Source organism: Heloderma suspectum, chromosome 16 (assembly GCF_057233095.1).
Source record: "Heloderma suspectum isolate Gila_16-S chromosome 16, 16-S_ref, whole genome shotgun sequence".
In the NCBI taxonomy this organism is placed as follows: domain Eukaryota; kingdom Metazoa; phylum Chordata; class Lepidosauria; order Squamata; family Helodermatidae; genus Heloderma; species Heloderma suspectum.
Window position 1 is genome coordinate 21,185,587 of NC_139473.1, and position 27,812 is coordinate 21,213,398.

At 50.3% G+C, this 27,812-nt stretch overlaps 1 protein-coding gene across 4 annotated transcripts; it reads right to left on the minus strand.

The window, feature by feature from the left end:
* On the minus strand, positions 1 to 25,292 carry TPST1 (tyrosylprotein sulfotransferase 1). 4 transcript variants are annotated; one of them, XM_084822644.1, is made up of 7 exons: positions 25,178 to 25,292; positions 21,719 to 21,790; positions 16,999 to 17,947; positions 9,179 to 9,377; positions 7,294 to 7,344; positions 3,200 to 3,243; positions 1 to 1,222 (listed from the first exon to the last, which is right to left on the minus strand). In XM_084822644.1, the coding sequence occupies exons 3-6, from the start codon at positions 17,841 to 17,843 to the stop codon at positions 3,226 to 3,228; spliced, it is 1,113 nt and encodes a 370-aa protein (XP_084678770.1). In that variant the 5' UTR covers positions 17,844 to 17,947; positions 21,719 to 21,790; positions 25,178 to 25,292; the 3' UTR covers positions 1 to 1,222; positions 3,200 to 3,225. The 4 variants fall into 4 exon arrangements, 3 of the variants coding, with proteins under 3 accessions (XP_084678770.1, XP_084678769.1, XP_084678771.1); XR_014786125.1 differs by lacking the exon at positions 21,719 to 21,790 and adding an exon at positions 4,890 to 4,950 and having other exon boundaries at positions 3 to 1,222; XM_084822643.1 differs by lacking the exon at positions 21,719 to 21,790.
* Positions 25,293 to 27,812: the final 2,520 nt, after the last annotated feature.

Consider the following 27,812-nt stretch of genomic DNA (forward strand, 5'->3'; position numbering starts at 1 on the left):
GTCACATTTAAAGCATTTATTTTGAAAAATAAAATACAAAAGGTTGTTGGATTGTAAACATACAAGTCCTTCCTCCACATCTCAGAAATAATCTTTTTTAAATAATTAAAAGCGCATTTTCACATGTCAATAAAACCGGGGGGAGGGGGGGGGAGAACAGGCACAGAAACTGTTCTCCACAAATTAAAAAAAATAATAATCGCCCTGATCAAAGAAATGCAATATATGCACAGAGGCAAACCCCCTGGCATGTGGATTGGCCAATGGATGTGGGTCATATGAGGCAAAAGGTAATATATCGGATCAAGAAAAATAGATCCCAAACAATACCCAGGAGAGGTATATGTAAGAATCTTTGCTGGACCTGGCCTGTAAACACAACTTTCTTTTTCTTAGGGTGGGGATGAAGTTCAGGCCTCCTTTCCTTCCTCCATCCTCATCTAGTAATGACCGCCAACCTTTTGCTTGACAGGTGGGTGCACAGACACCCCTACATGGACCTGTGTGCTCACAGCCCGCTGCTCACACATGAAGATCAGTGGGTCAGAGCAAAACCCCAAAGGGCAAGCGTAGAAATGCCTTTGCCGAATTTCACATATCTGACGCTCAAAATTCTGTATTGAGGGATATCATTTCTAAATCCACCCTTTAAAAAAAACAACACTAAAGTGCAAGAACCAAAGAGAAAAAAGAGAGGCAGAACAGCAAGCTCCAGCTCAGCCAGAATAATGTCTGCTTCTGTGGTTTTTAAAAACAGTTGTGTAAACGGACGGGGAAAAACAGGGTTGGATTTCCAGCCAGAAATCTAAGCATTTTCCCGTGAAAAATGCTTTGGGCACAATCTGCCAAAGACATCCCCCCCAATGCAAGCGTCATGGAAATTAAGGGGAGGCGCACAACAATGCCTTCTTGAGTGCCTCCCGCTGACCCTAAAGACGGGTGCAGAGGGAAGGCTTCCAACTGGGCTGTCCCCTCTTTAATGCCTTGATCTTGGGATCACTCAGCCCAAATAGCGCCAGTATTTCAGTGTGGCCGCTCTGTCTGGAGTCAGTGGTGCAAGAACTAAGACACAGAGGGTTGCATGTGTTCAGACACAAAAAACATCCAGCCTTACAATTAAAATAAAAATGAAAAAGAACACCACAGCATGAAACAGGAAAATATTCTGGAAAGGCAGCCCAGCCGGTTTTTTGCCGATTCCGCCACAGAGCAGCCAACGTTCCTAGTCAAAACAGAAAATAAAAGATTTCAGTTCGTGCTGCTCAGGGGATGGCCATCTCCAGCCACCTCTCCCAGTTTCATGTGAGTGGGCAAGTTGTGACCCTCCTGATGATGTGGTGACTACAGCTCCCATGATTCCTCGCCATCGGCTATGTTGGCGAGGGCTGATGGGAGTTGTAGTCCAACAACATCCAGCAGGCCGCAAGTGGCCCGTCCATCTGCTCGTTGCCGGATCGTGGCATGCAAACATGCAGAACTGCCTTATTCTGGGGCTGGCCCAAAAGATTTGGAGATTTCCAAAAGAAACTCCCACACATGCTCAAGACATTTTGGGCGGAATCCATCAGCTCCTATACCAGCCCTGTTGAAAAGAACAGGAGATACCGCTCTTGTGCAGCTCCCGTTCATTTCAAGGACCTTGCTCAGGAGAGCAGGATCTGGCCCCAGTAATCAGATCTGTCTGACCTCAATAGCCCCCCCCCAAACAGGGGCCCCTCTGACCAAGTCAGTCAGTCTATGAAACTGACCAGTAGCAGCTTTGTGAGCCAAAAGTGGGCAGAAGTCAGAACCGGATCCACTCACGGGTGCAGAACCTCTTTCAGCCCGAGGGCCATATTCCATTTCAGAGTAGCTCTCGGGGGCTGCATTCCAGTGGTGGGCGGGGCAAACGGCAAAGGGGGTGGGCCAAAACACCAAGAATGCCAGCGCATTTTAGCTTAAAGCTCTTACTGCCAGGAAATAAGCTTTAGGAGAGGCAATTCGACCTTTTTATAGTGGGGAAAAACTGTGCAAAAGCCAAAAACCACCAAATAATCAGTTGTAGGGGGAAAGGGGGCATGGCCATCTGGGGAACACCAAAGAGGCAGACTGGGACCACAGGAGAGCCGAATTTGGCCCCTGGGCCTACGGTACTACATCCCTGATCTACCAGTGGATGTCTTGGAGATTTGTAGGAGATCCCCAAGAGTTTCTCACTTCCAGTTATTGAACTTCGAAAAGAACAGCAACAACTAAAAAGCCTTTTGGCTGGGTCTGTTCTGAATCAATGAATGTTAATGTTTTCATTATAGCGTTGCCACTTTTTTCAATATTTTATCGTTAGCCACCTTGAGTACTATTTTAGCCTAAAGGCAGGATATAAATGTAATGAATAAATAAAATAATAAATCTCTCCCCAATAAATGAGGTTGCTGAAGGAGAACGCCTGCTGGGGGGGAAACCAGGACTGGATTTGTGCGTGGACAGGTTTGTGAGCTTGGTGTTGATCACCTGGGCCGTGCTCATCCCATTCCTTAACTCTTAGCGCATGTCTGACTGCCTGAGCCACTGTTCTGCACCCGGCTCTAGATCAGGGATGGGTTAGGGTTAGACAGATGGGAATGATGGGAACTGCAGTCCAACATCATCCCAAAGGCCACAGTTTGCCCAGCCCTGTTCTGGATCTCAAGGTTCCAGTAAAAAAACAAAGAAGATCCGGCAAGCCTGAAGTTGAACCGCCCTCGCTGTATGGACCTAGGCAGAGAGAGGCCTTCCGCAGCTCAGAAGCTCCTTGAGAGCCAGTGTGGTGTTGGACTGGGACTCAGGAGATCCGGGTTCGAGTCCCCACTCGGCCATGAAACTCACTGGGTGACTTTGGGCCAGTCATTGACTCTCAGCCTCACCTATCTCACAGGGCTGTTGTGAGAGGATAAAATGGAGAGGAGGAAAAACTGGATAAAATGGAGAGGAGGAGGGCCACGTGAGCCACTTGGGCTCCTTGGAGCAAAAAAGGCAGGATAGAGACATAATAATAAATAAATAATAAATCCATTCTAACGGCATAGGCCATTGATCGAAACAGAGCTCTTCAACATGCAAAGCACGCAGTCCACCACTGAGCTAGTGGGTTCTCAACGGCTTTCCTCCCAAGGAAACCAGCGCTGATCATGCGTGCTAACAAAAAACGAGGTCAAAAAGACACGATGGTACATTTCATTACCAGCCACCTGCGTGAAGTCCCATCTTCTATTTCACCACGTCGGTCTATCAGAAGAAGAAGCGGGGGGGGGGGGGGGGAGAGAAAGAAACATCGTTTGTAAATTAAAAGAGCCGCTGCCCACTGAAGCAAGCCACATTCAGTTACAAAACAAGAAGAAACGTTAAAAAGTTAATACTAGAACTTGGGGTTCACCCGATGAAACTGATTGACAGCCAATTCAGGACAGACAGAGGGAAGGAAGGACGCTTCCACACAACGTCGAATTCGTGCATGGAATTCCCTGCGACAAGACGTGGCGATAATAACTGGCATAATTTATTTTTTAAAGCGCGGAGGCAACCTCATGGTGGAGGAATCTACCAATGCTAGAGCGAATCTCCATGTTCAGGGGCTGCATACCCTGTGAAGTCACACAACGTGTCTGCTTTCCCCAACCTGGTGCCCTCCCGATGTTTTGGACTGCAAGTCCCATCATTCCCAGCAGCACGGCCATGGGGTGGGCTGGGGAACAGTATCCTAGAAGTATCAGTACTTCTCCACCAAGAGCTATCCAGGCTTTGGCAATGAAACAACTTAAATTTAAATGTTTCACAATTGCCTGGCTGGATTTGGTCAGTGATTTGTTACTGGAGCCATACGCCCAGCCCCAGTCCTGCCCCCCCAGGGCACGATCTACAAATCGTGGGGAGGGATTCAAAACTCGAGGGGCTATCTGGGATTTCAGGCTGCTCCTTCCCCCACCTGCAAAGCCTTTCGACACTGCAAGAGGGGAGAATTGTCGTGTATCTACTGCTCACCTGACCTTGGGAATAAAATCGCCTTGCCTAAAGTGCTTTTTATGTCCTTATTTTTTTTAAAAAAAATGTGGCTTTGGAGGGCATTCAACGATAATGTTGCATGCTTGGTAAGGTGGTCATGGATTAAAAGCTGAAAACCACTGGGATGGACAAAGAGAGGCCCACAAACATGGCACAAAGGCGACGGCCCTTCCCTGTTGGTCCTCAGCATCTGCAGTACAGTGCCTCTGAATGTGGAGGCTCTATTTAGCTATCACGGCTAAATCTACCTATCCTCCACGAATATATTGAATGAACCCTACCACCTCACTAGAGCACAATGAGGTTCCCACCCTCCACAAAAAATTATTTGTTTTTCTGCAACCCTCAGGGTTCCCGCAAACCTGCTGATACCTCCCCTCTTGCAGGTGGGTGATGTCATTTAACTAAGTAATGATCGGCACTCACTCCAGAACATTGCCAATAGAGGGAATCATGGATCGACTTGACAAGAAAACCCCCAACTTTAATTGTCTGGCAACTTTAATGAAAGTTCAGGACTTCCAGAACACTTTTTGGGATTGTGAGATGCACACCCACACACACACACACACAAGTTGGGAGCCAAGCGGTATACCAGGGGCAGCAGCACACCAAGCCAAACAAGGACTGCTCCCTCGTGGCTGCGGGTTAGCTGCGCACAGCCAGCCAAGCCAAAAGCACAGGCCGCCCGAAGCGCAAGAAGGGAACAGGCAAAAGCCCCGCCCCTTTGCGCACCAGAGGTGCATATTCAGACACACGCACAAGAGGAGTTTATCGGGAGGAATTCTGGTGCCTGCAGCCAAAAAGCGTGGGGCGGGTGGGGTGGTTGTAGTTTGAAAACACAAGACAGACACCACCAGACACTACTCTACTTTATCAGCTCCTTGTTCATTTTATCTTGACGCGGGACTTCCTCTCTACTGTCTTCCTCGGCTGCAACGAGAAGAAAGCCGTTGCTCGTTTGCGTCGAGAGCTGCTCTCCTGTTCAGTTTGACCAAGCGGCTCAAAAAAGAAAATCCTCTTGGCAGGAGGAGGAGGAGGAGGGTCACAGCCGTCACTGCTCAACATCAATCCCGCTTAGAGCCAAGTGTGCACATAACCACAGCGATGTGGGAACTACTTTTGTGGGGTCATTCCCACACTGCCCTGGTAACATCTAAATTACCCTTCCCCAACCTATGGTGCCCTCCAGATGTTTTGGGTGACAACTCCCAGACTTCCAGACCACTGGCCATGCTGGCTGAGGCTGATGGGAGTTGAAGTCATTTGGAGGGCACCAATTTGGGGGAGTGGGGCCAGCAGACGGCGCAACGCTGGAGGAACACTCGAGGCACCCTCCCTGGGAACGGGCCATGGAGCAACGTCAACCACCTTCCCATCGCAGTGCTACAGGGGCAGCAAGACTAAGATGTTGCCCCCTGACGTGCCAGTGATCTGGAAGCCTTTATATTTCGGGGGGGGGGGTGTCATTCCACAAAGCAATTCCCCGCTTGCCATCTGATGTGGCCCACACGTTTCTCCTGATCAAATCTTGATTTTGCCTCACACACCAAACACATAAAACAAAACAAAAAAGTTTTTTTTCTTTAAATGATCATTCTGTCAGGGTGGAAACTGAGCCCATTGAGCCCCAGAGCAGTTCTGATTCTGAGGAGGAACAGCAATCCGTGGGAGAGGAGCTCGCTCATCTATCACAGGCACAGCAGCTGGCAGAGATTCCTCCTGCCAGCATTCTTGGGATAGATAGTGACCCTGGCAGTGAGAGAGCACTGGAGGGGGGCTTGCTGGATGCTCGGTGAAGACGCAGGGAGAGACAACAGATAGAGGGCACTGAAAGGAGGCGTTCCACTCGTTTGGCGCTCAAACAACAGTCGCGCCCCAAGGACCCAAGGGAAAGAGGGAGGATCTCTCCGTAGCCTATAAGTTCAGAGTCTTCCCATGGTTCCCCTTCAAACAGGGACCAACTGCCTTACCTGGAGCTTAGGCTACTCTGCTCTCTCTCCCCAATGCTGTTCCTTGCTTAGTCGCTAGTGATTAGTATCTGAAAGAGTCATAAAGTAATAAAGGAATAAAGCCTTGGAAAGAATCCTTGTCGTCTGTGTCCTGAGTTGGCTACTGGAGGGGACTGCAAGAGGCAGCTAGGCCGCTCCTGACAGCTTGGTCCCCGTTTAAAGGGGAACCACAGGAAGACCCTGAACTTATGGGCTATGGAGAGATCCTCCCTCTTTCCCTTGGGTCCTCGGGGCGCAAACGTTGTTTGAGTGCCAAACGAGCAGAACGCCTCCTTTTGGCACCCTCCATCTGTCGCCGCTCCCTGTGTCTGCGCCGAGCGTCCAGCAAGCCCCCCTCCAGTGCTCTCTCGCTGCCAGGGTCACTCTCTCTCCCAGGAATGCGGCAGAAGGAATCTCTGTCAGCTGCTGTGCTTGTGAGGGATGAGTGAGATCCTCTCCCACGGATTACTGTTCCTCCTCAGAATCATATTGGAGTCTGAGTCAATTTATTTGTATAATGCACGGGTGCAGAACCTCGGTCATCCCAAAGGCCGCTCTCGAGGGCTGCATTCCAGTAGTGGGCGGGGCGAAAGGCAAAAGGGGCGGGACCACAAATACCAGCCTATTTCAGCTTAAAGCTCTTGCTGCCACAGTTACTCAGCATTTCAACATTTTAGAATGGGGGAATAAACTGCACAAAAGCCAGGAAACCACAAAAGGATTGGCGGTCAGGGGGAAAGGGGTGTCGCCTTCTGGAGAACCCTGGAGGATTGGATTTGGCCCCAGGCGTGAATTTCTGCACCCCGGTACAACAATTTTCTAGAATATATTGTGCTTAAAGTGGCTCACAGAACAAACAAATTAACCATAGGTGTAATACATTACGAACATTAATGCCTCAATTCCAGCTCACTTAAAATCAGTGGAGCCCTCCATTGCTTAGAACATATTAAAGTTTCAAGTTCACTTAAAACAAATCAAACTCGCCAAAGGCCTTGCTCGTAATTCTGCATTAGCTCAGACTCAATTAAGATGCAACAGGCCCTCATAAACAGGGATGGGGGACGTGCAGGCCTCTCCAGGTGTTGTTGGGCTACACCTCCCATCATCCCTCACCACTGGCCATGCTGGCTGCAGCTGATGGGAGCTGCAGTCCAACAACATCTGAAGGGCCACACTTCCCCTCACCCCAGCCAAAAGGAAAGTCGGCTGCATTGCAGGAGCTGTGGGGAGTAAAAAAAAGTCCCTGGGACACATGTGAGATGGATGCCCCAAGACGGCTCACCTGTGGCATCCCTTTCAGGAACTCTGGAATTTGAAATTCACCTTTATGGACCTGGAAAAACAAAAGCAGCCTTTAGAAACGTAAACTAGAGCTACATATATTTATGGAGTCTCTCAGGCACCGTTCTGTACGGACAGAATGCTCAAGGCAACTGAATAAAAACTCAAACAAAACTATAACATATTTGAGACACACACACGACGTTTTGACAAAAAAACAAAGCATCAAGCCGTTCACATTACCATTTGCAAATGGAAAGAAGGAAGAGCCCTGTCTGAAGTACTGGAAACCAGAACATGTTCTCAGGAATTAAAAGAAAAAGAAAAAGGGCTCACTCTCCGGCAAATAGGACAATGAAGGCAGCTGGCAGGACGCCCTGTCCTGTGAACACACGGATTGAGCCTTTCTCAGCGAAGGGTACCCAGGAGCAGGCCTTTGTCTCCAGAGCAGAGCACATGAAAAAGAAGCGTATGGGTAGAGCTACTCCTTCAGCTTAGGGAAGTACAGATTTTATTACATCAATTCCATCTGTGTTTCCCAGACAGTCAGGCCTCTTCCCTTCTGTCTGCTCAGTGACGGAATCTGATTTTTTTTAGGGATGTACGAGAATTTCATTCCACTTGTGCTAATGTGCATATGCACTAATCTGCGCGTGCAAAAGTGCGAATTACCTGTACGCGCAATAGCATCAGTGCACATTTGCACAAATCCCCTGAAAGTAAAAAAAAGAAAAAGAAAACAGCCCCTGACTCCACGGCACAGCCAGGCAGTGTCAACGTGAACAATAATAACCCGGCACCTTCAGTTAGGCCTGGAAGCAAAACCGGGAGCTGAAGGAGCATCAAAGCAGTCCTCTCAGTCAGGCAACTTCAACACCAGCCTCTGCTGCCAAATGCCATGTATAGCAAGGGTGCCCAAACTTTTTTGGGTCAGTGGGCACATTCAGAATTCTGAGAGAGGGATGTGGGCACACTCACAAAATGGCTGCCGGGGGGGCTTATCCATTCATCAAATGGCTGCCGTACTGGGTATGGCCAGTCACAAACACTCCTTTCCCAGAAGGCAAAGTGGTGAGACTAAAAGAAAAGAAACTCGCTCAAGAACCTACATACCAGGCAGAGGTGGGGGTCTGGGCTCCAAAACACAAAACCACGTTTGGGAACCAAAATAAAGATGGCACCCGAGGGTGCCCCTTCACTTTGCAGCAGGCCAGCCTCCCAGTGAGAAGGGAAGAAAAAAAGTTTTATTTTTTTAAAAAAAATCTTACGGAATAAAACGAAATCAGGAGGGGCAGTGAGTCTGGTGGGCACCAAGGGAGGAGTCTACCCACTCATTGGTGCCCACAGGGTGCTGTAAGGCAGGGACAACAAGAAAGCCGGGAGGGGCCACCTCCCAGTGGTAGAGCCACTGAGGGGCTCAGATCGAGGGGCTGAGCAATTCGGCCTGACTTTGCCCCTCCCCGCCATCTTGAAACTCTCACCTTGTACAGCAGCGGTGTCGAACCTCTTTCAGCCTGAGGGCCGAATTGCATTTCAAAGAAACTCTCGGGGGCCGCGTTCCAGTTCTGGGCAGGACCAAAGGTAAACGGGGTGGGGCCAAATAGACCAGCACACTGCACGTAGCTCAAAGGTCTTGCAGCCAGTAACTCAGCCATAGGTCGGTCAACCTTTTAGAACAGGGAGGCAACTGTACAGCAGCTGGAAAACCGCCATGCAATTGGTGGCTGGGGGGAGAGGGTGGGGCCAGGGGAAGGGGAAGGGGTGGGGCCATCAGGAAAAAATGCAATAGATGATGGATGGATGGATGGATGGGTGGATGGGTGGGTGGATAGATATTGTAATTCATAAATATCAGACTGCTTTCCTAAATAAGAACTGTCTTTTACCCTCCTGGTGTTTTCAAGAACTTTCTGATCTGGCTTCCCGTAGTTGGGCGGGTTGGCAAAGGGGTCGTAGCCGAGTTTCCCCAGCATTGGCGCAATCACTGGCATATCATGCAGCACGTCGACAGGTATTTTCCCGACCCACTTCGACAGGGCCTCCACGTTGACCGGCTTGATGACCTGGTCCGTAGATCTTTCAACTCTGCAAAATAGATATACATATCATTCATTTGTAGAACGATACCCTTGCATTGAACCGACACACACAGACACGCAGAGCCCATAGGGGCAGGTTTCCCCAACCGGGCGCTCGCCAGCTGTTTTGGACTACAACACCCACCATTCCCAAACCGGCTGAAAACCTGTTCTGCCATCGGATCCTTTTGCATTCCAGAACGAGTCCATGCCGCAATTCTAAGATTTGTTTTTGCTCCATCAAACTGAAAATAACAGTGACTAATGCAAAGAAGGTATATCAGACTTTGCCAAACTCAGGCCCTCCAGGTGTGTTGGACTACAAATCACATCATCCAAGTCAAGGTAGGCTGAGGTATAACATTTAGGAGGGAATTTCCTGACTGGTGTGCCTTTCATTGTGGCGCTTTGTGTGTTTTTGGATCTGTGCATTATATTTTAATTAAGATTTTGTTTTCAACCTGAATTTTTTTACCACCTGCCGCCTCGGGTGCCATTTTTGGCAGGGTCTCGATTAAAGAAACAAGCGTGGGAGTCCCAAAATGTGCTGGATATTTGGAGGGGAGGAAATTTTGGGTCAGGGGGGTGACCCTCCCTGCACCACTACCTTTCCCCCATGCACATATGCACATGCAGACACATGCATACCCCCCACCATTTCTTCTGCAGCTCGTGCCACGACTGGAAAGGGTTACGCATCCAGAGACACACACATTCCATGGGGCCTGCCAATTTTTCCCAAGAAACACACACGCAGACGTGCACGACACAGCCGAGGCAGCTTCAGGAATGTGCGTTTGCCAAGGTAAAGTGCCGTTTCAGACAGTGTTCCCGTCCAAAGTTCTGGTCCTGAGGCCTCACAGCATGACCAAAATAGAAAAATTGGCTGTGCAGTTTTGATGCTCATGAAGCCATGCTCTCTAAATCGATTGTCAAGCCAGCGCAGGCCAGAGAAGCGGGGTCCACCGCACACGGGCAGCGTCTCTCTCCCCTGCTGTTCTCTTGGTCGGCTTCCGCAGAAGTCCAGTAGCACAGTGGCACAGGGGTTTGCAGGGACACAGCGCTGGGGCTTTTTTTTTATCAGCAGGGATCCTGAAATCATCTGCCTCCCTCCCCAGACTTCCCCATTCCCTGAGTTTAGCTGCAATCCTCACAGTAGCTGGGTGAGAAATCAATTTTCCCAGCAACAACATATTGTTGTAATGCAAAGGAGTTCGGGGTGGCTGGGTCTTGCGTGGGCAAGTAAGACCCATCGGCAATCCAAAAGTCCTGCTCCTGGGGGAGATGAAACGGCTAGAACTGGTTTGTTGATGTGGATCAACGGAGCCACCTGCAGTTCTGGACTCTCCTGGGGGCCGTGGCTATAGGGCAGTGGTGAGGGACCTCGGGCCTGGGGGCCAAATCCTGTGGTCCCCCAGATGGCCGCACCCACTTCTGCTGGCTCCACTCCGTTCTTCCAAACACTGGTCATATCGTGGCTTCCGGCTTTTGTGCAGTTTTTCCCTATTCTGAAAGGTTGAAACACTCCTCCTAAGGCTTTGTTATTGGCAGGAGGAGCTTGAAGCTATTTTTTGTCTTTTGCCCCGCCCCCTTTGTCTTTGGCCCCGCCCACCCCTGGAACGCGGCCCCCCCAGAGCTTCTCTGAAATGGAATGCGGCCTGTGGGCTGAAAGAGGTTCTGCACCCCTGCTATAGGGGCTGTTGCGATGCATGCCTGCACCTAAAAAAACTACACTACGCCAGTACAGCCATCTGCCGCCGCACCTCCAGGGGCACAGCGCCACCCATGCCTCAGCCGCCTCCCCCAGCAGGCCGGGCTCCAATCCTCAGCTGAATCTGTCCTGGAGAATGCCACGGGCGAGCAGAAGTCAGCTCAAGGTGAGCCACAGCAGGTCAAGGCAAACCACACACTCAGGTTCCAATCCACACTCAGCCACAAAAGCACACGGGGGCTGCCTAGCGCCTCTCCCCCCCACACCTAACCTACCTCAGATGATTGAGAGGGAAACTGGGCAACACCCCCCCGCCCCCCAAGATACATCGCCATAAGTTCCTTGGAGAAAGGGCAGGAGAGAGCCGCCTTCCCCAACCTGGTGCCCTCCAGATGTTTTGGACTATAACTCCCAGCATTCCTGACCATTGGCCATGCTAGCTGAGGCTGATGGGACTCAAAGTCCAACCCATCTGGAGGGCTCCTGACTGGGGAAGGCAGGGATAAAGCCACGACAGACAGATGGATTGAAGGAGGGGTCTTATGTTCTTATTACCAGAACCTGGGGTCCTCTAATGCAGGGGGGTGGAGCTGGGGTGCAAATCCAGCCCTCCAGAGTTCACAGAGATGGTCACACCCTTCCCCCCCACACACACAACCACATGCCCTTTGGTGGTTCTTAGCTTTTGTGCAGCTTCCCCCCCCCCTTCTAAACGGCTGAAACGCCTCTCCACAGGCTTTGTTACTGCGGATAAGAAGTTTACGCTAAAAGAGGCTGGCATTTTTGATAGCGCACCCCCCCCATCCCTTTTCCCTTCGCTCCCAAGAACTTCTGAGATGGAAAGAGGCTCCAGTGCTAATGCAGGGGTCCCCAATCTTTTTGGGTCGGTGGGCACATTTGGAACTTTGAAAGTGCCATGAGCACTCTCACAAAATGGTTGCCACAGAGAGAGCTTTCCTGTTCATAAAATGGCTGCCATAGCAGGCACGGCCTGTCACAAAACGAAGTGGTGAGGCTAAAGGAAAAGAACCTTGGCCAAGAATCTAAGTACCAGGCAGCGGTGGGGTCTGAGTTCGAAAACACAAAAACATCCTTTTGAACCCAAACAAAAGTGGGGCTGCAGGACAACGTTTCTCTTTGCAGCAACCCAGCCGCCCATTAAAAACAACCCCTTAAGGAATTGATGAAATCAGGAGGGGCAGGAGCATGGCTGGCCCCATGGCATGGAGATCCCTGATCTGATGAAATGGGTAGGCAGTAGATTCAGGACAGAGAAAAGAAAACCGCTTCTTTGTGCAGTGCATCGTTCACTTGTGGAAGCCCCTGCCAGAAGACTGAATGCAGCAGTCTCATCAGAGTTCAAATTTGCACCTTTTCAACTCGGCGGGTCAGAGCCTGAACCTCCTGCTGTCCCTCCCCAGGTCTTCAGAGATAGACTGCCACTGAACATAGAGGTTTGACTGAACCAAATGCACAGTTACAAGATGGGGGATACGTGGCTCAACAACACGACAAGCGAGAAGGATCTTGGAATTGTTGTCGATCACAAGCTGAAGATGAGCCAGCAATGGGATGTGGTTGCACAAAAGACACATGCTATTTTGGGCTGCATTAATAGAAGCATAGCTTCCAAATCCCAGGAAGTACTAGTTCCCCTCTACTCAGCACTGGTTAGGCCACCTCTGGAGTACTGTGTCCAGTTCTGGGCGCCACACTTTAAGAAGGATGCAGACAAACTGGAGAGGGTTCAGAGGAGGGCAACAAAGATGATCAGGGGACTGGAAACAAAGCCCTATGAGGAGACACTGAAAGAACTGGGCATGTTGAGCCTTGAGAAGAGAAGACTGAGGGGAAATAGGATAACGCTCTTCAAGTCTTTGAAAGGTTGCCCCAGAGAGGAAGGCCAGGATCTCTCCTCCATCATCCCAGAGCGCAGGACACGGAAGAATGGGCTCAAGTGACAGGAAGCCAGATTCCGGCTGAACATCTGGAAAAACCTCCCGACAGTTAGAGTAATACAACAATGGAACCCATTACCTGGGGAGGCGGTGGGCTCCCCCACACTGGAGGCATTCAAGACGAGGCTGGACAGCCATCTGTCGGGGATGCTCTGACTTGGATTCCTGCACTGAGCAGGGGGTTGGACCCGATGGTCTTATAGGCCCCTTCCAACCCTACTATTCTATGATGCTACGATTCTATGAAAGGGAGAAAGGAGACAAATTCACGGGGGACGGGAGACCAAGCGGTGGCAACCAGCCACTGCAGCTCAGTCAAACCTCTACGTTCAGTGGCAATCTATCCCTGAAGACCCGGGGAGGGAAGGCAACAGCGGGAGGTTCAGGCTCTGACCCACCGGGTTGAAAAGGTGCAAATCTGAACTCTGATGAGACCACTGCATTAACACCTGGCGTGCCAAGGTGGGAAACAGGACGAGATAACCCTTCGGTCTGATCCAGCAGCGTCTTCTTTGAGGAACTGCAAAGGCTCAGCTGCCCCCGCAGTCCCACGCTGCAGCCGTGAAGAAACGCCGCCGCCCCCCATCCACACAGCGCATTCCTCCCTGAATCCTCCCGACCCGCTGGCTCCGCTCACAGTAAGAAAGCGAGAGACTTGGCCCAACCGCTGCCTGGGGGGAAAACGACATTTTCCCTGCACGCTCCGGCATCCACAGCTGTTTCCCATTAAAGAGCAGGCGAACTTCAGTGCCTCTTCTGGCGAGGCTCCATGCGCCAGGACCGGACCCAAGAGCCACGCTGGCAGCGCCTGCAAGCCGCAGAGAGTCCCGTGCCACCCGCGGCGCTGCCAGAAGCCTTTGCGGGACGGCAGCTGCCTTGCCCCGGCACAGAGACAAAGCTCGGAGGGGTGGCGGAGAAGAGAATATAACCAAAAATGGCTAGAGGGTCGGGCGCGGTCAGCCGAGACAAGAAAGTAAACAGAGGCCGCTTATCAGGACACCAAAGCAGAGGCCAAAAAACTACGCAGAGCCGAGACGCCAGGGGCCACGGGGCTCAAGGTCAATCCTGTTTTGTAAGGGGAGAGGGAGAAACCCCGTGGAATGAGAGAAGGAACAAACTGAGCTCCGTTTCTCTGTTAGGATTCTGTACCTCCCACAGACATTGAAAGCTCGCAAACGTTTTTTATTAAGCCGGTCAAGCTGGTCAAGAACTCTTAGCGGAGCTGCAAGCTGTGAAAAGTTTCAAAAACAGGGGAGTTGACCATGGTTAATCTCAGTTTCAGCAGGGTAGCAGCTGTGTCGGCCGGTTGCAGCAAAAACAACCGGGATTCTTGTGACACCATCAAGACTATTGATTACGGTAGACACGTCCATGCCATTTCCATTCCTGGGAGGACCGAACATGGATGTTTGCAGCCTCCTCCCACATTCCGCCTTAAGACTGTAACCAAATGCAAAAGCCATAAGGTGTAGTATCTTTGTTAGGCCACCTCAAAGATCCCAACAAAATGTGCAAGCTTTCAAGATCTCCAGATCTCTACATCAGGGAACATGTTACAAAAAAGCAAGCTGCAAGGCTTGAACAGCAACTCTTTTCCTTCTTCTTCTCCCCCCAGACACCTTCCACGCTTCTCACTTCGTTGTGCCTGATGAAGAGTCCTGGAGCGCTCAAAACCTTGCCCGGTAATTTTGGGATGTGTGCATAGGCCTAGGAAAGATATTACACTGATACAAATTTTGGACATCTGGAAGCTTTAAAAGTCAGCATATTTTAGTAGCTGTGACACTTCCCGCCCCCCACATTAAAATGGGAGACAGTTATTTTCACTCTTAGGCCCAGAGAGGTCTATTTTTAGAGCATGGGGGGGCGGGGAGATAAGAATTACCTCCCCACAGAAGATCCCACTCCGCCCACCCTCCCATGCACACATTTTAGTAGAAGTTCCTCCTCTGAGCATGACTTTCAGTTGGGAAGAGTCTGAATCAGAACAGCAACTCATGCAGAGACACAGAATGGGCAATCTGCTCCACATGCTGGCAGAAGCACTGCAGGGTTATGCACACCCAGCAGACTGTGTGGGTCAAGATATTTATACAGCACGTAAAATTTAACACCACACATCTCTTTACTCAACACCAAATAAACATGCTGAGTCAGATCCAAGCTAGTCCAGGGAGGGGCTGGGCAACCCTTTTTGGGGCGGAGGGGTGCGCTGGTAGCTGCAGAAACCTCCTGGGCAGATGGCCACGCCCCTTTCACTTTCTCCCCTTTAAAGGCTGGAAAAGCCGCTCCTAAGGCTTGAAGCTCCAATAGGCTGGTGTTGGGGGGGTTTCGGCACCGCCTCTTTTGCCACAGGCTGGAGCGCAGGGCAGAAAACAAGAGAATGAAATATAATAGGGATAAATGCCAAGTTCCACACCCAGGAAAAAGAGACCAAATACACAGTTACAAGATGGGGGATGCTTGGCTCAACAACACTACAAGCGAGAAGGATCTTGGAATTGTTGTTGATCACAAGCTGAAGATGAGCCAACAAAGTGATGTGGCTGCAAAAAAGGCAAATGCTATTTGGGGCTGCATTAATAGAAGCATAGCTTCCAAATCCCGTGAAGTACTAGTTCCCCTCTACTCAGCACTGGTTAGGCCTCATCTGGAGTACTGTGTCCAGTTCTGGGCACCACACTTGAAGAAGGATGCAGACAAACTGGAGAGGGTTCAGAGGAGGGCAACGAAGATGATCAGGGGACTGGAAACAAAGCCCTATGCAGAGAGACTGAGAGAACTGGGCCTGTTTAGCCTTGAGAAGACTGAGGGAAGATAGGATAGCGCCCTTCAAGGACTTGAAAGTCTGTCACAGAGAGGAAGGCCAGGATCTCTTCTCGATCATGCCAGAGTGCAGGACATGGAAGAAGGGACTCAAGTCACAGGAAGCCAGATTCCGGCTGAACATCAGGACAAACTTCCTGACTGTTAGAGCAATACGACAATGGAACCCATTACCTAGGGAGGCAGTGGGATCTCCCACGCTGGAGGCATTCAAGACGAGGCTGGACAGCCATCTGTCAGGGATGCTCTGGCTTGGATTCCTGCATGGAGCAGGGGGTTGGACTCGAGGGTCTTACAGGCCCCTTCCAACCCTACTGTTCTATGATTCTCTGATTCTCTGATCTCAATGTCCCTTTGAGAAAAAAAATATATTATGAAATAGAATTGCCAGTTTGTTCTGTATTGGCTGTGAAATGAATACTATTCTAGGGTGGTACTCATCGAGATTGATGGGGTGGTACTCATCATAATTCTCCTCATCGAGACTGCCGTTTTCCCACTGCTATTAGCAGCACTGCCATAGCGATCTGTCCTCAATCGCTCAACTGATGGCTGATCGGAGTGGAGGCTGGTGGCTCCGATGTCAGTGGGGTGGTGATTCTGCTCCGGGTTTCAGTCAGAGCTCTAACAGAGTTCTCCAATGTGTACAGCAGAGCGTCAGGGGCACGTCCAAGCCCCTTGAGATGTCTGATCGCTCTGATTCTAAATCAGAGTTGCAACAGCTAGATCAGAGCCCGGGGGACAGGCCCTCCCTACCGAAACAAGACACTGGGAGAGATTCCTCCCCTGGGCTCTGATCTAGCTGTTCCAACTCCGATTCAGAATTGGAGCTGTCAGACACCTCAAGGGGCTTGGACTCATCGTTCTGACTGCTTCAGACTGAAACCCAGAGTGGATTTCCCACCCCACTGACACTGGGGCCACCAGCCTCCACTGGCTGGTCAGCTGCGCAGGGGGGAAAGCGGGCAGGGCTCTGTGGGCTGCACAGACAGTGGCCGAGGTCTGCTGGCAGAACGCCCACCTGCGTTGGCGATGCCACTCCAATGCCACTTCCGAGCATCGGAGAGTTTTCCCAGGAAACGGCTGGGGAGATTGTCCCGATGGGACGTTTCCCAGGGAAGAAGCTGACTCACTTTGAGAGGGAGACGCCGCCAGCTTTCCCGATCATCTCTTCGTGGTGCAAGACGGCCGGGTCCCACGGGATGCGGAGGAATTTGAGGAGCGCCCTCAGCCACCGCTCAGGGTGCAGGACGAGCTGTTCGTAGCGCACCATCGTGCAGCGCTCCGGGCCGGCTTCCGCACACTGGTTGTACATGGTCTCGATGGCACGATTCCACTTGGTCAAACAGTCTCTGTAGCTGTTCAGGTCGAAGCCGGCAATGGTGACCTTCCTGGAGATCATGGAATGGACGGAGGCCCGGCCGTCCCGGACCATCAAGATGAACTTGGCGTTGGGGAAAATCCGGGCCAGGTAGGTCAAGGACTTGAGGGCAAAGGGGTCCTTGTTGCAGAGGTACGGAGCCGGCTCCCCGTGCTTGACGATGATCTCCAGCAAGAAGGCCTGCATGGCCGAGTCCAAGACCTCATCCGTCACCCCGGCCTCGTCCAGCCGCATCTTCTCCTTGCTTGAGCGGGCCCACATCTGCTTGACGGCCAGAATCCGAGGGATGACCCGGGTCTCTTCCCCGCAACGGATGTCCGGGTGGGCGTCCAGCATCGCTCTCATCAAGGTGGTGCCACTCCGGGGCACCCCCCCAATAAAGATCAAGGGCATGTCCTTGTGGTAAGCCAAGGTGGCGTTCTCTTTCCAACCCGGGCCGGCTCTCGGCGTCGCTCGGGCCACTTCCAGCCGGGCCGGCTGGCCCCGTTCCTCGACCTGGTGGTGGCATTCCATGGCATGTTGCCCCAGATAGAAAACAGTCACCGAACTGATCACCAGGCAGGCCAGCAGCAAGTTCTGCTTGAGTTTACCAACCATCTTTTTGAGAAAAGGCCCGCCTCACACGGCCAAAGCGGATCGCCCGGCCCGCATCGGCTCCTGTGTTTCACACCATGGAGAACCCGGTCCCGAAAGATCAAGACCTGTTGGGGCAAAATGATGATGATGATGATAATGATAATAAAAATAAAAATAAATTAGAGCCATGTCAGGACTATTACAAAGAAACCTCTCTTGCCCAAAATAACAGTGCTCTCAAGACCATCAATGAAAAGATATTCAATACCTAAATATTTCATAGCAAGAGATTAAATTCGGAAACTGTGGACAATTAGGCACAGGCCGCAGTTCACAGGTAGAGCACATGCTTTACAACAGGAGTCAGGAACCTGGGCCTGCCGGATGTTGTTGACTACAAGTCCCATCACTCCTAGCCATGCTGGCTGATGGGAGTTGGGAGTCCAAAAATATCTGGAGGGACTAGAGATGTCAAAGAAATCCACAACAGATTCAAATGAGTTTGGATTTCTATGAATCCAAACTGCGTATTCCACAGCAGACCGAATTTTCCCGAGTCACACGGGCTTGTGAGCCAGGGTTTTTTGGTTACTTTTTGGAGGGATTTGCGCAAGTGCACACTTGCGGTAGTGCGCATTTGCGATAGTGCAAATTATCACTATCAAATGAAAAAAAATTCTCATGCAAAAAATCTGATTCCATCAATGAGCGCGCATCGGAATGAAAGATGCCTGACCATCCGCAAAAACACGGGCGGAACGGATTCAACAAAATCCATACATCCCTAGGAAGGCCGCAGGTTCTACACCCGCTGCATTACCAGATGAAGACCCAAGGTTCAATATCCATTTAAGAGAGCTCATGTAGCAGTGCTGGGAAAGCCCCCTCTCCACCCAAGACCCCAGACACGCTCTGCCTGTCAAACTGGGCAATACTGGACTGGACGGGCGCATGATCCGATCCGATACGGCAGCTTTTGCTGCATACATAATTTGGGCAAAGTAGCTGCAGTCTTAGTTGTCGCTCTAACATTGTCCAGAGGTGAAATCTGCTCCCCCTTCCTCACACTGTGGCCTCTGTTCAGCTTCTCCAACCTGGCGCCCTCAGAGATGGTCCTTCAGAAGGGCTGGTGGAACAGCCCCATTCCCCATTGTGCTTCTACTTGTCATGGTCCCAAGACATGGTCTGAAGGTGCATGAGGCAGCCACCGTGCTGAAGCTAAGCAGGTCTGGGTCTGGTCAGCGCTTGGAGGGGAGACCCCCCTGGGAATCACATGTAGCCACCTTGCGTTCCACAGCGGAAGAAAGGCGGGATGTAACTGTAATCAATAAGTAAATGGGAGGGCGCTAGAAATTCTATTCAGCCACCCTGCTGTCTTCCAAGATTTCAGCAGCCAATGCCTGTATCCTGTCAAGGATCTCTCCACAGTCATGAGGGCTAGAAACGTGTTTTTTTTTAAAGGTAAAATGACACAGGAAGCGCGACTCTTTACTCAGTGTACCAAGGGTGCGGAATTTTGTTCAACCTGAAGGCCGAATTCCGTTTCAGAGAAGCTCTCAGGGTCTGCGTTCCCATGGGGGGCGGGGCCAAAGACAGAAGGGGCGGGGCCAAACACCAAAAATACCAGCATATTGTAGTTTGAAGCTTGTACTGCAAGAAACGAAGCCTTAGGAGAGACATTTTAACCTTTTAGATGGGGGGGGGGAAGCTTCACAAAAGCCGGGAAACCACGCAACGATTGGTGGTAAGGTGGAAGGGGGTGGGGCCAGGGGAAAGGTGGGGGGGGAATCATGCAGTTTGGGCTTCCTGTAGTTGTGCTGAAGCACAGGAACTGAGCAGCACTGAGCCCACAGTAACACTCAAGCCACAAAGGAGCGGGGGAAATAGCCTACAGCGCAGAGCGCAGAGCTCAAAGGCCCCTTTGCACAAAAGGACCAGGTAGAGCAGGAACACATGGGTTTGAACCTGCCGGTGGAACAAGCAGAAGCAGCAAAAAGCGCTGCTGAGTGGCCTGCAGGGGACAGATGCCTCAGATCACTGAGTTTCAGCTATTCCAACTATTCAGATGAAGAATTGCAGCTCGATGTTTTTTACAGGGCACGCCAGAGCTACTTTTCTGAACCAGAACGAGGGTCCACCGAGCAAAGCATCCCGTTTCCAACAACATCCAACACCTCCAGGAGAGCAAGGAAAGCAAGGGCCTTCCCCTGTAGTCTGCCCCCAGTGTCAGGTAATCACAGGTAGACAGCCTTGGGGAGTGGAGGTTCTATTAAGCCATTGTGGCTAACAGCCTTGGACAGATCTGCCCTCCATGAAGTCATTTAAACCCCATTTAAAAAGAACATAGGAAGAGGGCTGCTGGATCTGACCAAAGGTCTGCATAGTCCAACATCTTCCTTCCCACCCTGGCTAGGTGGATGACTTTGTGATTTTCCACAAGCAGTTATTCGTGCACGTAACGGAGCTCCCCTGTAGTTTGCTCCCAGTATCTGGGATTGCACAATTCCACACACTAAAGCGGCAGAATTGTGGGAGGTGTTACAAGGCGCGGGATCCTGTTGATGGAGAAATTGGTTTAGTTTTTTTTAAAGCAAGCTGCTAGTCCTTATGCCTGTAAAGATGACCCTGAAAGTGCGTGGGCATGCCAGGCTGAAATCTCAGAAGCCCAACGTGCACCAGAATAGGTCAGGATAAGGGCCCCATGTACCCAAATGCCCCTCCTCACATTTATGGGGAATGGAATTAATTTTGCAAAAGAAGCCAAAGATATGCCATGTTTTTAAAAAACAGACATGATGTAAACAGCTGGCCAAAACGACTTCTCTTTTTTTGCCCAAATTGTGGGTTCTCCTCTGGTGCAGGATCAGAATGCCGTGCTTACACCCTTGAGAAGATTCTGGAATGCAGACTCTGCTTTCAGCTAAAGATCTAGGCCAGTTCTGAACAGCTACTGCTACCTTATAAAGCTTGTTCCTGCAGCAGAAACTTTCAAGGTTCTGTCACTGACCCAGGTTTATTAACCAGACCTGGGATTTCTCCATCCACTGTCTCCAGACCACCTGAATCTTAGCCCCTTGCCCCACACACTCACACACACACACACACACACCTGTGTCTGCAAAACTGCACCAAATGCAGAGCCAAGAGACTCAGTTCTACGTAGACAGATACTTGGGACCACCAGAAAGCCCAACTCAGTGCCAAGAAATTAATTTCAAAAGCTAAAACCAGCTTCCACTGATGGTTCCCAGCAAGAAAGAGCCGATAACTTTGGAGCCGAAGGGAGCAAGAACGCTGAGACATCCATCTCTAGTTTCGGCATAAACAGCATGTCGTTGTTGCTCTGGAGTTCTGCTGTCAATTCTGGATACATTTTCAGATAAACTAGCAGAGCAAGAAACCCCCAAGATACATCACAGCCAAAATAATAATAATAATAATAAGTTACACACAAAAGAAAAAAATCGCTCCTGCATTGGACAGTTTTCTTTTCATAATATATTGTGGCAGTTAAAATCTTGGGGCATAATTCTTGTCGCACCTTAACTATTAAACCTGAAAACCTTTCCTAAAGAGAGGCATTCTACTCAGCACATGATAAAGTGCTATTAACTCTTACAATAATCCTGCGAGGTAGGCCAGGGCCTCGGGCCCCATATTGCAGATTGCAATACGACCTTAAGGCAGGGGCAGGCAACGCGGTGCCCTCCAGATATTTTGGACACAATCCCTGACCATCGGCCGTACTGCCTGTGGCTGACGGGGATTGTAGTCACAAACCTCTGGAGGGCCCTAGGTTGCCTACCGCTGCCTTACAGTCAAGCATCTCCTGGAGTTCAAGGCTGGGGTGAGATTTCAACTCTCTGGGTCCCGTTTCACACACACGCAGCACAAACCTGAGCGCAACAGGGCTTCCTGCCAAGGAGGCGTGCGGAGGACTGCAGCCCTGGGCACAACACCAGCTTCTCCTGTATCGCAAAGACAAGAAGCGATCAGCTTGCTAGGCGTGCAGGCTTCCGAGCCATTTCCTCGCTCAAGCTGCCAGACGGGCATCTCAAATGACCGCAGTTTCAACAGATGTAAGACAGGTGAGCTTCCCAACGAGCGGCAGACCTGAAATCCACGCGTCAGACATTCCGCGCCACCTTTTATCTTAGGTGCTGACAGCTCCCCGCTCTAAAGCGACTGTTGCATCAACACACCATCTAGGCCAGGGGAGGGCAACCACCGGCTCACGGGCCGCACACGGACCATGGAAGCTGCCCATCTGGCCCGCGTGTCAAGGGCTCCTTGGAGGCCTCTCTCAGTCTAATCTAGTAGCCAAGTCCAGACACAGACAAAGGGATTCCTTTCAAAGCTTTATTCCTCTTTTACAACTTAACAACTCTACTGTTAGCAACTAGATATGAGCAGCAGAGTACCTATGCCCTAAGTGGGAACAGTTGGTCCCCGTTTGAAAGGGAATTACTGGCAGACCCTGAACTTAAGGGCTAGGGAGAGTCCCTCCCCTTTTCCCTTGGATCCTCTGGGCGCAACCGTTGTTTGCGCGCCAACCGGGCACTACGCCTCCTTTCCGCACCCTCCATTTGGCGCAGCTCTCTGTGTCAGCGTCGTGCGTCCATCAAGTCTGCTTCCCGCGCTCTGTCACTCCCAGGACTGCTATCTAAGCTAGGAATGCTGGTGGGAGGAATCTCCATCAGCTGTTGGCCCTGGGAAAAAGGAGCGCGCTCCTCTCCCAGGAGCAACTGCTCCTCCTCAGAATCAGAACTCCTCTGGGATTCTATGGGCTCAGTGTCCACCCTGACATCGCAGATGCTTGGGCTCTTCCGCAGGCCCCACCCACTCCCTTCCCCAAGCTCCACCCCCTGGCCAAGAGGCTACTGGGGGCTTTGGGAAGAGGTGGGGAGAATAATCCCCTTGTCATCTCTGGATCGGAGATAACAAGGGGGTTTCCCTGCACGCTGCTAGCACTCCCCATCCGATCTGTGATCGGAAATCCCCAGGGGACTGGGGAAGAGGCGTTTCACCTGCCCCGCATCTGCTCCACGGTTGCTGGAAACGAAATGAGGTCAGGGACAACCACGTCCCTTTAATGTCAGGGGCGGGACCACACCTCGTGATGTCATCGAGCCCCACACCCCATTGCAGTTGCCTGCCCCCAGTCTGGACTCTTGATCCAGAGACGTACCAGGGATTCCTGCCTGCTTCCTCAAATTGAAAGTAACGTTCTAGGGAACTATGGCAAGTACCCACCCCAAATTCCACTTCCCCTGAAACCTTTGAGAGAAGCAACGAGCATCAAACTGGTATAAACCCGGTTTATCTCTAGTGCAGACACACCCTGCAGCCACCTTGTTTTTGTCTTGGCAAAAACCCCATGGCTGAGGCTGGGCCTGAGTCAAGGGTCCCACTGACCACATGGGACGAATTAAGCAGTAGTTTAGAGGTACTGGCATATTATGGGTTGTGCTCCTCCCACCCAGGTTCACCCTATGAAATTGGTGGGTGGGAGATTCAGGACAGGCCTACGCATAATTTAACTTACTGGAACTCACTGTCAGAACATGCGGTGAGGCCCACTGGTTTTGATAGCCATGAAAGGGGATTAGACACATACATAGAAAAATGCACCTCTGGCTGCTGAGATTTCATGAGGAGGGCCCATACCCTTTCAGGCTTCTCTTCATCATCACACGGACTAGCAACTTTATTTCCCTTTTTTTAAAAAGATTCTGTGCCTTGGAACACATTCCACAATTTTACTGATCTTGCATGGAATTGTGGAACCAGAGAATGGAAACAGACCATAGGAGAAAGTTGCTGCTTTCATCTCATCCTATTAGGTATGGCATGTAAAACAGAACCCCCATGTTCAGAGGTAGTCTACCTCTGAACTCTTGTTGCTAGGAAGGGGAAGATAACAGGGGAGGGTTACTGCCCTCCTGTCCTACTTGTGGGGTCAACTGTCTTTGAGCATCTGCAGAATAGATTCCTTTGGCAAAGGGAACCAGCTTCTAATTTTTAAAAAAGAAAATGGAGTTAAGGACACTGTGCATCTAAGCATGTGCAGAGTATCTCTCCTCTCCAACAGGACACACATTTTTGTTTTTTAAAAAGGACACACACATATATATATGGACATAGTATATTTGGGAATTAATAAGACACCTTTCCTTCCCATTAGCAAGCACAGGTAGGCTGCAAATCCCATACCACTTTTCCTGAGAGTAAGCCCCACTGAATTCAATGGGCCTTACTTCTGAGTAGACCTGCATAAGATTGCACTATGAAAAAACAACAAAGAATAAAGTGCATCTGAGCATGTGCAGGGCCAAATTTTTTTAAAAAACCAATTGGGGAGTTTAACTGCGGAAGCTCAGTTACTCTTTGTTCCAACATACATTTACACACACACAACATACAGAAAATAGCAAGGAAAACGTCAAAGACACACGCACAATCTTGTTCTTCTGGTTTAGCAATCCTCCAGCTCAGGACAGTAGATAGGAAGATCAATTCTAGCCAGGTGGGGTTGTGGTCAGCCAAAATTCTGGGTTGCAGTTGGTTGGCTGACTGCCTTTCTCTGGGGTTGGCATCTTAAGTAAAACTTTTTCTTTTTTGTAAGTAAGAACACGGTGCCTCTGAGCTCATGCAGAGCACCTTTCCTATCTGACAAGTAGCAGATACTCTTAGGAAAATCTGTGTATGGATACAGTACATATGCAGGATACCTTTCCGCTTTGATCAGAAAGAGGTTTTTTAATTAAAAAAAAATGATGGGGAAATTCTGTGCATGCTAAGAGATTCTCGCTTCGAACACCGATTTCCACTCCCCGCCCCCAACTCACAGCTAAAAGAAAGTGGATAAACAGAAAGGAAAACATCAAACAAGCAGAGAAAGAGAGAGAGAATTCAATTTTCCTGATTCTACATTCTTCATCTTCTGGCACTTAGAGGAAGAAGAAAACTAAATGCTAGCTGGTGGCAGCTTTTATTTTAAATTAAGGGCAGTGCCTCTGCGCGCATACAGAGTGCCTTCCCTATCTGACAAGGAGCACATTTTCTAAGCGGCGTAAGGGCAAATGCAGAATTCATTTCCCTTTTGTCCAGGCGCAAATGTAAAGCATACGCACGCCACAGACTGGGGGGGGGCCTCTGTGCATGCTCAGAGGCACTCCCTTCTGGCCTTCCTTTTTCTTCCAACCCCAGAGCGAAAAGAAGGAGAGAAAGGAGATCCACGAAGCAGCCACCCACGCAGAGCGGCGGCTGGGGGTCCGCGGGCTCTGCGTTCTGCTGGGTGGGGACCCGGCTGCTGCGGGTTTCTGCATGGCGCGGAAAGCGGGGCTCCTCCTCACCTGCCGGGGGTCTCCGCGCGGGCCCCATGGCCCCGCCGCCGCCTGCACTCCCTGCTCCGGCTCTCCTCCGCCGCCAGCGCCGCCTCCAAGCCTCGCCAGGCTGCTAGTCCGCTCTGTCCGCAGAGGCGCTGCCATGCAAATCACACGCGCCCCCGGATTGGACGATGTGTCGCCGCGCCCCATTGGCCGCGCTCGGTTGATGGGCGGGAGGGGGAAGGGCTTCCCTGGTCTCCCCCCCCCCCCAATTCCTTACACGGGGAAAAGGCTGGGCTTCCCCTGCCCCCACACCACGTGGGCGGCGCACATCTGGGTCTGGCTGCACAGCTGGCGGGGAGAAAGTCGCATCTGCATGGAGGAGGCTGGGTTGCCGTCAGGGCACCTAACCTGCAGCTGTCGCTATCATCATCATTATTAATGATTATATTGATAATAATTATAATTAATAAGTTATTATTTAATTATTACTCATTGTCATTGATTCTTTAAGCCTCCCAAGATTCTTTCCTGCATAAGAACCCCTCTAGAAACGATAATCACGCCAGCACCACCCCCAACCCACGGCCCTTCTAGGTGATGTGTTGGACTACAACTCCCATCAGTCTCTTGGGATCTCCTCTCGATCATCCCAGAGTGCAGGGCATGGAGTAATGGGCTCAAGTTACAGGAAGCCAGATTCTGGCTGAACTTCAGGAGAAACGTCCTGACTGTTAGAGCAATACGGCAATGGAACCACTGACCTAGGGAGGTAGTGGGCTCTCCCACCCTGGAGGCGCTCAAGACGAGGCTGGACAGCCACCTGTCAGGGATGCTCTGACCTGGATTCCTGCATGGAGCAGGGGGCTGGACTCGATGGCCTTGTGGGCCCCTTCCAACCCTACTATTCTAGGATTTTAGGATTCTATTATCTCTGCCAGCATAGTGTTGGGGGAATGTGGGAGCTGTAGTCTGAGATGTCATCAGAGGGGAGAGTTGCCAGGTTGGGGGAGGCAGGCTGAATATTGTGGCTGAGTCCTAATAATGTAACAATAATTAATAAATGATTTAGTTCAGCCTTCCCCAACTTGGGGCCCTCTGGATGTTTTGGACTACAACTCCCAGCATTCCTGAGCATTGGCCATGCTGGCTGGGGCTAAGGGAGTGGCAGTCTAAAACATCTGGAGGGCCCCAGGGCGAGGAAGGGCGATTTAGTTAGTCTAGTTAAAATGTTTGCTTATGTATTTATTTATTTTAGTGATGGGGCGCCTCATATAACAAAATATTTATTCATTCATAGTGGCAAGAGTGTTGGACTGGGAGCCGGGAGATCCGGGTTCTAGTCCCCACTCGGCCATGGAAGCTCACTGGGTGACTTCGGGCCAGTCACACACTCTTAGCCCAACCCACCTCACAGGGTTGTTGTTGTGAGGATAAAATGGAGAGGAGGAGGATAATGTAAGCTGCCTTGGGTTCCCTGCAAGAGGAAAAAAGGCGGGGTATAAATGCAATAAATAAATAAATAAATTTTCTATTTATTTGATTCTATATTGACTTTATTGATAGGCCACCCCATATAACAAAAGTTCACACAATTTGCCTGCTGTCTAACCAAGAGAGATGTGTTTAAACCCAGAGAGTTCTCCATCCTTATCTCACACAAACGGAGAACAAAACTGATTGCCACAAATGCTGTGGCTTGTAAAAATGGGCATGTTAGGTTCACAGGTGCTTTGAAACTCATGGAGGACCTGTTTCTTTGTTCCCTAGGTGTAGTTTTATTTCATCCTTGGTTCTTGTTTGCTGGCAATATGGATGCAATCTCCCAATAACACGCCATGCATTCTTGCCCACATTTACTTGGGAGTACACCCCACTGATATCAATTGGACTTCCTTCCTTGCAGAGGTGAAAAGGATTTCAACCCCTATTTCATCAAGCAACGCTTCTTTATGTTATTGTTAGATTGGATCCAGGCTTATTCAATGCTTAGAGTAGACCCATTGAAATCAATGGAACAAGTACACCATGCTTAAAGTCCCTATTGATTTCAATGGATTTACTGGAAGCATAACTACATCCAACTTATTACTATTACCGTTATCACCGTCATCTATTAGGCATCACAACACTGCTAATAATTATTATGTTTCATTTATAACGCACCTAAAATCACTAGGCTTCTTCACGGGGTTGTGAGAATAAAATGGAGTGGAATGTGTAAACTGCCTCAGGGTCCTTTGAGGGGAAAAAGTGGGATATTCATGTAATGACAAATAAAAATAAATAGGCTCTGTATTTAAATAATAGGCTCCTTTTTAATAAATAGAAGATTCCCAGCTTGCGACTCAGAATTTAAAACTCCATTAAGAAGGGTGAGGCAGATGGATAGACAGAGAGAAGCAAGCAAAAGGAATGATGGGGAAATGGAATTGAAAACAAAAAGAGCTTCAGAGTTTATAGGGAAAAATCAGCACAGAAGAAGCAGCTTTGTTTTTTAAAAGGAAGAGAGAAGGGAAGAAATGTATTAAGACTAGGGAGAGGGCTCCCAACACAGAAAGGCCAGACAGAAAGACTATCGAGGGAAAGGCAGACCCAACCAGAGCGAGAAGACACTCCACAGTAATGGATTCTTGGCACACCTGGAATGGAGGGAGTGGTC

What these genes read in the sequence shown, in the direction of transcription:
- TPST1 (XM_084822643.1), bottom strand. Translation starts at nt 17,843, where the DNA reads ATGGTTGGTAAACTCAAGCAGAACTTGCTGCTGGCCTGCCTGGTGATC. An exon ending in GGCGGCGTCTCCCTCTCAAA is followed by an intron (nt 9,378 to 16,998) that starts GTGAGTCAGCTT and finishes TCTATTTTGCAG; the next exon opens with AGTTGAAAGATCTACGGACC. An exon ending in TTCTTGAAAACACCAGGAGG is followed by an intron (nt 7,345 to 9,178) that starts GTAAAAGACAGT and finishes TTGTTTTTCCAG; the next exon opens with GTCCATAAAGGTGAATTTCA.